The sequence below is a fragment of the Strix uralensis genome, chromosome 16 (assembly GCF_047716275.1).
Source record: "Strix uralensis isolate ZFMK-TIS-50842 chromosome 16, bStrUra1, whole genome shotgun sequence".
Lineage (NCBI taxonomy): Eukaryota > Metazoa > Chordata > Aves > Strigiformes > Strigidae > Strix > Strix uralensis.
The window spans coordinates 12,704,320-12,716,864 of NC_133987.1; the positions used below are offsets into that span (position 1 = coordinate 12,704,320).

The following is a 12,545-nucleotide window of genomic DNA, read 5'->3' on the forward strand; positions in this document are numbered from 1 at the left end:
TTAGAAAGACTAAAACTTTTCTCCACCTGAAGTTATCTTGGACTCTACCTAAACAGATATAACAGCTTGGAAAAAGAGAACATCCACGGTTACAGTGCATTGGGAAAATTACTGGAACTAAAAAATATCTATGACACTATGTCATAAATCCTAAGATACATTTAATTTATAAATTCATCTAACATGTAAAAAGCAAACACACCATTTGTCTTGAATGCTGCCTTCCTGATAACAGCTTTAAAAATTTGTGTCTGAATACAAGCATAAGGGAGGGATTAAAAGAATTCCACAAATTAAAACTCTGGAGAAGAAGTTTCTCCTGCATATAAATAGAGAATTTAATTTCTTATGGCACAGTCACAACAGCAAAATTAATTAACTCACCTTCTATCAATTTCCAGTGTCTCTGAGAAGTGGTAGTCTGGATTTTCAAAGGCTTCATTGTAATGATAAGACATGACTAATCCTTGGTTTGAGGGATGAAATCTTCCTTATTTTTGTCTCTACTGCTTCATTAATATGTTCATGGGAAGACTGATGACAGACCTAATTATGAAACAGATGCATGTACATACAAAATTAAAAGAAAGCAATTTCATTTTAGCATCTTAGCTAGAACGCTTTGCCACCCTGCTAACAAATAACATGGAATTATATAAATCAGAAATGGTTCTAACTTAGTGCTATTTACCATTGGGAAATCAGGGTCCACCAGAAGTTGCAGGTAAAATGGGAACTAATATTTCTCTATAGTAAGCTCTGTACAAAACTAAGGAACTGGAGTGCCACATGAAGTCTTCCCCGGCATTGACAATGAAGCCAGGTTTTAGAAGCATGTCAAAAGACTAAGAAGAAGAAATAAGTTCTCTTTTTCCTCCTCATACAGGAAAAGCCAAATGCCACACGTCCAAAACCAAAGAGGAGGTGAAGTCTGGCCACTTCCTTACTAGCAGTGGCATCTCTAAGCCTTAGTTGTGAACAAGGGACCCACTGGACCACTGCTATGTACAGAGCTGACATTATTTAGAGACCCACTCTTAATGAGAGCTCTTCTAATGACTTAATGTCTTGATCCTGTAAATAGGTTTGGTTTTAGCTCTATTTGTCATAGAGTGCTCCATTTTAGTCTTAAGCAAACTAGACTTGGTCAGAGTTTAACGAACAGAAGTTGAGATAAATCAGTGAAAAGGGAACCTTATACTGGAAAAACAGAAGCCAAATTAAACAGGCAGTTCTTGCAATTAATCAAAAGTCATACCCAAAATTAAAAAGGAAGCAATTTTTAGCATTTGTTCTTAAAGGCACCATGCCAAGTTTGATCAGCTGGCAAGCTATTCAACAACAGGGAAGGAAAAAAAATAAATGACAAAGAACACATGTGGCAAAACCTATCAGACCCTGCTTTTACCTCAGCTCCCCTCCTAGCAAAGCAGAGCTGAATCTCATTTAACAGTACAGTCTCAACCAACTTTTCCGTCTGCAGTGGTTTTTATTTGAGATTTCTGCTGCAGTAAAGGAACTATCACATGAGGAAAAGTATCTTCAAAATGGGCAACTGCACAGTGTCTAGTTTCTGAAGGCTTGTCAAATCTTTTTTTGCCAAAAGAAGCTCTTAGATTACTATTGTGTCATTTACACACCTAAAGAACTTGGAAGACAGTCTGAAATCTTGCAGTGTGACATACAGTTGTAAAATACTGCCCAGGTTTTGCACACTGACTTGCAAAGAGATTTGCATATAAACACAGGTGGTTGATTGAATTCAAAGTCCTACTTTTTAGTCAGAACATTGTCTACACTTTCATTATAGCATGATGAAGCACACTGAGAGGCCCACGTCTTCAGCAAACATTCAGTAAAAAAAGCATACCAGGGAATTTGAATATATGGTGCGTCACCCGTCCCTTCTGTAAATAGTGGATTATTGCCAACAAGAAACTATAAACATAGTCTCCCCTAGATTAAATTTGTTTCTTCAGGCAACAATTTCACACCTACAGAGACAGAGTGAGATTCTCATGTACTCAGAAAAGTAATTAGCAGACCCTCCTCCCCTTATCTCCAAAGAAAACCAATAAACACCCCAGGAATCTAAGGCTTTTACATAAAAGTCATGGGAAGTTTAAATCTCCTGAGAGGTAGGTTTTCTTTGACAGGAACCACTTAGCTCTTGATGATCTCTTGAGAACTAACTTCGAATATATATGAAGTTTTATACAAACTCTTCAGGAATTAGTACATTATGTCCTTGTACTCTATTAAAAAGCATGGAAACAATTCTTGAAAAAGATAATCACGGTCTTCTGCAAAGAGCTGCTTGGAAAACTAAATTTCCCTATAAAAGTATTTTACATTTTAAACTGTAATGAAAAGCTGAAGAGGAAAAGATTACTTTCTCAGCGTAAGAAAATTCTCAGACGACTCCCTTTGAAGAGTGTGCAAAATTACATTTTTCTATTTTTTAACTGGTTTCCCAGGAACCCAACTCACTTCAACTCAGCCACCCAGAAAGCTGGGAAGCCTGCCAGCACAGCAGCTGGAAACCTGAACACTAATCTAAACAGCTCATCAACTTGTCCAGTCCTCATTCAAACTGTAGAGAGAATGGATATTTTGATGGAAAAGTATGGGTTATGTAGAATCAGCATTACCCAGAAGCAAGCTGGTAGGCAGCATCAACCAGCTCTATCAACCAACTTGCTAAAGTGCAACCAACCAGAAGGAACAGTTCAGCCTGACTAACAAATACATCCATTCTTCTTTCTCTTACTCATTTTAAAGGTCTCTAAGCATATCCATAAAGGCTTGCTAAGACACTCAATAAGCCCAAGACGGACTGTCTATTGGTTTCATCATTATCCATTTTAATTTCTTTGAGTCTTAAGATGCGCTTTATGCCAGGATTTCTATGAAAATCCCCAGGGACACTTACAGTCTAACACTGAATCCAGAGTCTGAGGCCACTCTGTTTTTTTCTCCACTCCCAAAGTTTTAAGGATTTTAAATAAAGTCCCCATGTACACTGAGGCAAATTCAAATCTTTGCATTTTGTTTCTGAAAAAAATAGAGATTTTCCTCTTGCTACCTGAGAGGGTTAGATCCCAAACCTTGAGGCATTTGGAGTGAGCAAGAACGTGAACATGGATAACCCCTATGTTTCTTGACTGAGGCTGTAGCCACTCAAAGGTTACTAGGCTACCTGGTACCTAAATGCTGTGGGGTGGGATGGAGGTACGTATGAGCATACACGCTCAGGGTGCACAGATGGCACGCCAGTGGTGTACACGTAGCATGCCAAGGGTGTACAGGTAGCATGCCAATCCACCCACTTCCTCCACCCCAAGCCCAAAGATCGTGAGAAACTCTACTTATCAAGTCAGATGTTTACATTATAGGTTTGGTTTGGGGTTTGATGGGCTGACAGTATATAAATTTCTGACCAGTCCTAGTTCATTGGAAAGAACCCAAAGCAGATAATGCTTAAGCTAAACCATCTCCTTCTTCTTTTTGACCTACAATGGGATGCAGTAAACCATAGCTCCAGGAAAAGCTATGACATTTAGACTTATTTTTCCTTTTAAAAAGTTATTTTCCAGAAAGAAAAAAATAAATAGCTGGAGAAGAGAGATCATTTGTATAAAAAAGATAGAAAGGAGGAGTTTGACAAATCTTCCCTTTGCAGAGTGGTGTCCATTTGTTGGATGACATTTTGGATTTTGGCAAGCAACTAGACAAATCTTGTGTTCCTCCTCTGGAGGACAGAAGTGTTTAAGAGCAGGGGGTTTAATAATCATCGATATGTAAATAAGTTACAGGATAGGTGGAGAGGGGTGCTTTCTGCTTAAATTGTTCAACACACACTGTAATGATATAGAACAGGAAACTCCAAGCACTGCAGACTCATGTTTCTGGATCATTTCCCAGAAATATAACTGCCTTCACGTCACAGACCAACAGCCTTGACAAAATATTCCAGGTTAGTTTCATCCATTCCTGTACAGGTAATTCTCTGCTATAGACACTAATTCTCATTTAGAATACAAATCAAACACGAATGTCTTGCTAAAATAGCACTTTGTTCTGATATAAGGTTTCAAGAAAGCCACTCAGACCTTCAAGTCCTTTTGCTGTAACCCCTCAGTGAAAAGGATTACATAAAGTAAATTCTACACACGAATCTTGAAGAAGAATGGAAACAGTTCCAGAACTACATCGTAGTTGACTCAATAGCGTTGAACGAAGAGAATAGAACTAATGGAAGAACTGATTCAGAAGGTTGAATGTGCTCTATTTCCATAAAGATCTTCTATTTTTTTAGGGTACAACCGGACTGGATTTCACTGTTACCTAAGTTATTTTCAGTCAGGAAACCCTGTCCTGTTTAACATGTTACACACAGCTTCATACTGAAAGAAATCAGATTGATTTCTGGAAGCCAAAAGTGAGTTTGAGACACAGACGAGAGTTAAAAGTAGATTACATGCTGCATCAGCAACTAGGTTCCAGTACTGACCACTATTCTTCCACTGTCTCAATCCCAACAGTTTCAACACTTCTGCAACAAACCAGGAAAGCCTCTCAGAAACTCTAAAGAGCCTGTGAACTGACACTAATCAAACACTACACTCAAGAAACCCTGATCTTTAATTGCCATATTAGCAACCAAACAAGCATGAATCATACAAGGAAGTTTTTGCCAAAGTACCCAGTCTGCACTAACAAACACCACCTCTTACCAGCCTTCCATTGTGCTTTATTGATGACAGCAGGGTCAGTTACAGCAGTCAACGTCAACTTTGTTATTATAGACCTTCCATCATTTTCAGCAATGTAAACTGCGCCCCTGCTATGAAAGATCTTCCCAGTGCAAGGCGACATGTGGTAGCACTAGAGACTCATCTGGTTACTACTGCATAGGCAAAGGACAGACAACCAAACTGGGAAGGGAAAGGGGAGAGTGACAGCATCCCCATTATAGTCACAATGCTGCTCTCTCTCCCAACAGCTCACAAAGGCAGGCACCTCCTAGCCCTACAGTGCAAGGCTACCTACCAGAATTCAGATCCCATCCTCCCTGTTCCCCCAGCTCCTCTTGGTGACAGTGGGGTGCAGAGAATAGCCAGGCAGGCTGGCAGAAGCTGGCAGAACAGTGTCTGTCTAACACATCGATAAATGTCTGCCTTCAGCTGGCTGCTCCCATTGCCCCCAGATACTTCAGTGTCATGACCTCTGCTCTTTATCCATTTTTTGCACCCTCTCACTTGTTTATCTTGTCTCCTTTCCATTTAATATTCCTCTTGTAATTTCCTTCTTCCCCCTCCTCCCCATATAGTAAGACTACAATATTTTCATCCTGTTCACTTTGTTTGCAAGTTAAATCCCTTCTATCACCTGTGGCTACTTAGATAAGGCATTTGGAGAAGGACTGCCAACTACTTCATGTTTGCAGTATCTCAAGCAGGATTCTACTTCTTCACCTAAGTTTAGACACCTTTATTATAAAAATGCTCCTGGATCATTCAAAAAATCATTACAACATATAGTTAAATTTTAGTGCCCAGTACAGTGTCATAAAGATGTGGCACACACTTCAGAGTTTTTGCTTAATGGCAGTGGATGAAAATTCAGATACTTCATTAATTCTGCGAATTCATAGTACTCTCCCTAATCTACCACACAAATCTCTGCTTCTCCACCCAAAAAGCCCCAAGGAATAGCAACTGTTGTGGACTGAAGTACATATCACAGTGATTTTGTATTATCTAACCCTTTCCTCAGCAACCCCTTTGAGAGCAAGTCTCTTTTTTGTTTGCTGCTTTGTTACTTTTATTTTCTTAACTCTGACCACAAGTTGCAAACTTAATCCATTGGGAAAACTATGAGCACTAGGTAAAGAGGAACAATCAGGGATATATAACCACTAAAATTAGACACAGGGAACTGAAGAGTAAGAACAGTATACCTAGCAGAGAGAGGAAAGATTAACAAGAAACCATGAACAGAACTCTGCATTATTTCTTTAACACTTGAAAGACATTACCTAGCTCATAGTCTGACTATTATAGGGAAAAAAAAGGCTACGGGAAGAATCACTTCATACCAGTGCAAGTCAGTCTTGTGACTAAATTTCCAAACTGCAGACTTATCATGTTCCCTGCATACAGCAGGACTAAATCTTGATTTGTGAAACAAGTTTTTAAAGTCTGTTGATTAACCAACATTACCAGCTGCTTGTATGTGAAGGAAATGTCTGGTTACAAAAAAAAAAAAAAAAAAAAGGAAGCATTTTTTGAGTACCTGTTTGGAATTAGTTTTCTGCTTTCAGTGGAAAGGCAGACTACCACACCAGGTCTATTGGAGGCATGAGATACTGTTTACTAGAACAGTTCTAATGTTTTGCCTTAAAAGAAAGCTTTGTTTATTCTGTACTGGCAATGGATACCTATCCAGTTTAAATGCAACCTTCAAATTATACTTTAATGAGCAGTATCAGTTACAAGTTCAATTGGAAAAGCTTATGAAAACTACACATATGGTCATTTTAGAGAATAAACAGGCTTGTTGTTGAACTAAAAAAAGGGCATTGTTCTGTTTGTAATTTCTAGCTTAACTTCCTGTTAGGATATTGTCATCTCATTACTATTTGCACAAGCAGCATTTAAGATGATCCTGAGGGAAAACAACAGTTACTCACAATATTCTAGCAAATCAGCTAAGAGGCTAGAAAATGGCTGGGGAGAACCAGTCAGAAGAAAAGAGATCCAGTTTTGACACAGGTTTCTCCTAACTCTGCAAAATCCTTATATGCAGTTTTCAACTTGTTGGACAAAAATTTTCACATAAACCAAATTCTTTTTTTTCCAGACAAAATGCAGCTACGTTAAAATGCAGTGTAACATGTTAGTATGTTAGGTTTCTATTCTACAATGAACATACAGAACCTATGGACTATACAAGTCACAATTAGAGGCTTTTTCACAGAAAAAGTGAAAGGGGACACTGCCCTAGAGTGCTAGTTCATGTTATGTCAGGTCATATAGCCATACGATACCACCTCACCGCTTCACTATTTTCATGGCAAGAATGAAAGTCCTCCTGACAAGCTTACTCGGGGTGGGGAGGAGAGCTTTGGATGGAGTACTGACATATCAGCCTGAAACAGCTGCCATTTCAACTACACTGCTTAGCACAGACAGCCCGCTGCTATCCATACCCCGTGCCACATCTGTGTTGCGTGGGCAGGGACTCACATGGCACCTGCACTTTAACTTATCACCCCTTGAACATGGCTTTAGAGCTACCAACTGGCTGATTCTGCTACACGGAGCAGGATCAGGCTGATGTCGGTCCCAGGACTGGCAGAGGAGACCATAATGACACCAGGTCAGTGGAAGTGTATGTTAGCACAGCTCCCACACAGTACCATGGACCGCTTGCAGGTTTGCTTAATTATCAGAGCATTACTAAGGAACAGAAGCTTGACAATAAAAACTTGGATGTAAAGTTTTGGCTTTTAGATGTGTATTTAATCTTCTGCATAGAAATGTTTCAACCTTTGTAGGTTAGGGCATAAAGGAAAAAAAAACTAATGCTGAGACTGAAGTAAAATAGAGTGTTTTTTACATAGTATGCCTGTGTGTTCCGAAGGAGTGACAGAATGACTGACCACAGAGAACATGAATACTTAAACCTGAGATTTTTCACACCTATTTAATACAAAAGTACTTCTGGCTTCCCGTTACCTCTCCTAACATACAAAACTCACAACCTGCTTCTCGGAAAATGCAGTGCCACATCCATTCACTTGTCAGCAGCCTCCAACACGCAACCTACACCAACATGAAAGGAGATGTCACGCTGAAGCTGGTGATCCCAGCAAGGCTGGTGCAACACCACACTGGCTAAACACCCCAGGTGGCTGTTAACCCCCCCATGGGACCAACCCTTCCAGCTGAAGACAGCAGAAGATCCTATTGAGTACCGGGGCGATGAAGCAGTGAGGTGCCCTGCAGCGGGGCTGGTGCCAGGGTCAGGCACCGCTCGGGGTGGCTCTTTACCTCTCGGAAAGCAGACGCCGCGTACACCCCTGACTCACTGCACACCCGCAGCCCGGCTCTAACAGTTCTATCGTTAAATCAATATTAGTAAAGCGCAGTCGCCTGTCAGCGGTCGGGGGTCTCCTCCAGGCCAGGTGCGCGCAGGAACCGCCGCCCCGCGCGGCCGTCCGGGAGCTGGCGCTGACCCGGCTCGGAGCGCGGCGAGCTCCAGCCCGCGGCGAGCTCCAGCCCTACCCACCGCTGCCGAAGCGGCAGCCCCCAGCCCTCACCTGCTGCCCGGCTCCGCACTGCCCGCGCCCGCTGCCTCGGCGTCTGCCCAGGAACCGGCACCTGCCCCGGTGCCGGCGTCTCCCGTTGCCTCCCGGTGCCCCGGTGGCGGCTCCTCCCGGTGCCCGCTCCACCCGGTGCCCCGGTGGCAGCTCCTCCCGGTGGCGGCTCTGTCCCTGGTGCGGCGGGAGCCGCCGCGGCCGCCCGCTTCGCTTCGCTTCCTTCCCCCTGAACGGGCTGTGCACTAACTGCACCCCCCGGAGAGGGGAAGCTGAATTCCTGCTCCCACAGCTCGAAGAGGGAAAAGAAAACAAGGGAAAGTCCTTTCGTGTTACCTGCTGTAGAACACGCTGCTTTATTTCTGTTTGACCGCCAAGATACTCAGTCTCCGTCCCTCCATGAGTTAAAACATGCTTTGCTTTTGGCATGGATCGCAATAACACAATAAAAGGACAGAGAGAAATGGTTTTCAGACACATGATGTGTTGTTACCTTTATACCTGGATTGATCATGTGTAGAGCAGAGATAAAGAGCAACCTTGGCCTCACATATTTTTATTTGTGTTACAGGAAGGCTCATCTAGGGGTGAAAAAAACAGCTGATTCAGGCTAATACATGCCATAATTAGCAGCTCCTGGACAGCAAATTTAATACCAGCCCTGTCTTTCTGTACCCTGTAGGGACCAGAAGGAACTCCTTTAGTGTGGCACTGATTTTTCTTGTCTTTCCCCTCTCCCTACATGTCTTCATTTCAAGCAGACATTGGCACAACTATAGGCTGGACAAAGTTTCAGCTGAGCCCCAGGCAGGGTGTGATGCGGAGAAGCCAATGAAGTGCCAGGGTGGTGCCTCTTGAAGGAATTTCTGTCCCAGAGCAGCTCAGTAGAGTCTCCCTTACTTTAAGTACTCTGTAGCAGCTGAACGCTGCCAGTTGGACTGGGGTTACCCCAGCACACCCTCCACCCGACAGTCACTGCCAGGCTGGTGCCCAGAGCCCTACTCGAAGGCAGATGCTGTCCTCTGAACAGAGAGGCATTCTCAAACAGAACCCACCACCGGGACAGGTACAGGTGAAAAGTGAAACAGAGTAAGACTGGCTCTGCTGTCCCAGACCTGTGGTCTGCCCATTACTTTTTTTCCTTTTTGCTAATACTGTACAGAATCACAAAACCCCAGTCACTTGTGTTAATACAGCTTGTTACACCATTTTGGCATATTTTATCTCCCCAGAAAAACACACATCTTAAAACTTCCAGCACCTATTCCTAAGTAAATTCTCTTGTCAGCAAGATTAAAAACCAAACAAACAAATGAAAAATACTCCTGTCAACCTTTGGATTAAAGGCACCGTCACTAGCCAGTGGGAAACTGATATCAAACCAACCTGCTGTGTGTTCAGAAGCTGTGCTGTTATAATGGCTGAGGATCACTTTTACCAAATAGCTAGTGCTTTCCCAGCTCCTAAACTAGGTAAAACACGTCTATCCTGCACCAGACACATTCATCATGGATTTAAGTGAAGTTTTCTAATACTACTTTAAGATTACATTTTGCCCAAAGCAACATTCCTGGCATGACTGCAGAGGACTTGTCTGCAGATCTCGTGTATTGATCCAGGAGCTGCCTGTGTGCTGCACAGGCCACAGGGTAAAGCATGGGGGTAGTCAAACACAAGACCCCCCCAAAGTTAAAATAATAACTCAAAACTTCCCTGAATGTTAAGAAGCATTTTTGAGTTGTGACATTATGAAGAGGAACCATATGAAAGAAAAAGTGTCCTGGAAACGTGGTGGTGTTACTAAATGTGACAGAGGGATCTCCAGCATTATCAGAACTGGTATATAGCACTGGTTTCCATGCTTAGCACAGACTGAAAACTTCTGCTTTTGTGAATATGGTACCTTGGACAAATAATGCACGAGAGGAACCTACTGGACTCCCAGCATGTGACTGTCAGGCTCTGGCAGAATCATCCATTTTCTCCTCCTCAGCACGTCTGTTTTCCCACCTGGGATTGCTGTCATCCATAAAATTCATTGAAACATTTCCAAGTGTCTAAAAAGCTTTCTCAACTGAAAAAGAAAAAAAAAGAATGGAGAATGTTCTCGCAAAATTCCTGGGGAAGTCAATCGTGTTTCAATTCCTCTAATCTTTATTTAAATTTGTTCTCATGGGGTCATTAACCAAATACTTTTTTATCACACGGAGTTTCAGAGTCCAATAATCAGCAAGTGTATTATCTTTCTTCTTTGTATTCTTAGGGGTAAGAAAAGGAACATAAATAAAAAGCAAAACTGCCACCCCAGATGACACCCCTAGGGAAGTCTTACACCACAAGTATTCCTATTTAAGGCAGGACTGGCCCTGCTCTGTGTTCACAGACACACACAAAGACAGCCCACGCTTGGTTGGCTTCAAGGAACCAATAAAAGAGGGTACTTAGGCTCTGGTGATGCAATACACACGCCTATCTGGCATATGAATCACACAGCATGAATGCTGAACAATACTAAATGATTTTTCAGTAATGCTACCAAGGGGTTTCAATTTCCATCTCCTGAATTTTCAGGAATGATCAACTGGAAGTTGTTCAAATGAGGCCCATGAAATGTAATGCTCAACCAATGAACCAAAATCACCCATGTAAGCGGGCTTCACGGAGGTGTCCAGCTCTGTTACAAACACGCCGATGCTCTCAAGCTGAGGCACAGCCCAGCCTCTCGGGAGGGCTGCAGTCACACAGCACCAGCCTTTGCTATAAAAAAAATCCCACCTTGCAAAAATCATCCTGGAGATCTGTGAAAAGGAGAAGGGAAAAAAGCAATAGGCTTGAATTCCTGCCCTCTTGTACTAGCTTCCAGAGTGACTTATTGAAGGATGAGGGCAAGTTACAGCTTGTTCTCATGGAAAAATAGCTAAAACATGTATTAGTTATATTCTAGGCCAATCTACCAGCATGAAGGCAAGAATACCTACAAAGAGTTGGGTTTTTTTTAAAGTAGTTCAGTGCAATACGGAAGTTCCTGTGCTTTAAATCCATGTCTCGGTATTTCACAACTCCCCTTAAGGTATATCTTTCTCCTCTGCCAGTAATATATCAACTTACTGATCATAAACACGTACCTCTAAATTACTTTGAGAACTTACATTTTTATCAATAACATTTTATGGTTTGATTATGAAAACTGATTAACCACCTAGATTCTTATTGCCAATAAAGCAATTCAAAAATCACATACTTAAGCTGATGACACTGAAAGGGAATGAAAGGGCTCAAACAAATGAATTTCTAACAATTATTAAGACTAAAACTGTGATGTGATGTATGAAAGCTTTGCTTGTGCTTTGCTTCATTTGTTTCAAAGCTTTGCTTGTGTTTTGCTTCATTTGTTTCTCAAGGACTCCTGACTTCTCAACTGTTTCCTGAGGTCCCTTTGTCTGTTTAGGTAAGATTGAAACACTCGTTAGGCTCCCTACGAAAATCACTGATAGCAGACTCAAGGCCTTCAGTGGACACTTGGGCAACTCCTAGAATGAGATAAGGGGGACTCTTAACAAAGAGACACAGAGACCCTATTATAGGGAAACTGATTTTGCTGACTTAGGAGGGAGACACCTGGACTTGACTTCACAGCGCATGCTCTGGAAAGAGGGTCAACTAGCAAACACTGAAGAAGACTACTTACTTCTTCCCCTGACCACCGAAGACCCTCACCCTATTTTCACTATGCATGCTTGGATTATGCAAATGAATTCTGGGAACTCATTATCATAAGACACCCCTTTCTAGGAAATCTAATGAATATGTATGATCTGTGTGTATATAAACTGATGTCCCTTGGGAGCCCTTATGGTGGAGAATCCCCAGGGCGACCCCAGCGCTGCCAATAAAAGAATACCTGGTTAACAGTTCTATTGGATTCTGACTGTTAATTTCTTTGTTTCAACACACAGGTGAGAGAAGTTAAGAAATGTGCTCATTTATGTCTGATTCAGCATCCTGAAACCTAATGATGACTTATTTTTAAAAGTACTGCAGAAAGTGGACGAGGAATATTCAGAAACATCTGGTTAGCGATTTAACTACCAGTAGACTACAGTAAGAAACACTAGAAACGCGCTTTTTTCCCCCATATGTAATACTGTTGAAACTACTGGAGGTAGTCACATATGCTGTTATTTTCACACTAAAGGCAAGAATTATTCCAAGAAATAAGTCT

The 12,545-nt window shown here is 41.9% G+C and overlaps 1 protein-coding gene across 2 annotated transcripts in view; it reads right to left on the reverse strand.

Moving 5' to 3' along the window:
- Positions 1-10,356, reverse strand: part of TMC5 (transmembrane channel like 5) — a 28,855-nt gene extending 18,499 nt beyond the window's left edge. Inside the window, exons 1-2 of one of the 2 annotated variants that reach the window (XM_074885946.1) lie at positions 10,258-10,356; positions 385-546 (exon numbers count right to left, since the gene is read on the reverse strand). In XM_074885946.1, the coding sequence (XP_074742047.1) occupies positions 385-458 (74 nt within the window). In that variant the 5' untranslated portion in view covers positions 459-546; positions 10,258-10,356. Of the gene's footprint in view, positions 1-384; positions 547-8,326; positions 8,451-10,257 lie in introns of those variants that run through there. The other variant, XM_074885947.1, reaches the window with a different exon arrangement.
- Positions 10,357-12,545: the final 2,189 nt, after the last annotated feature.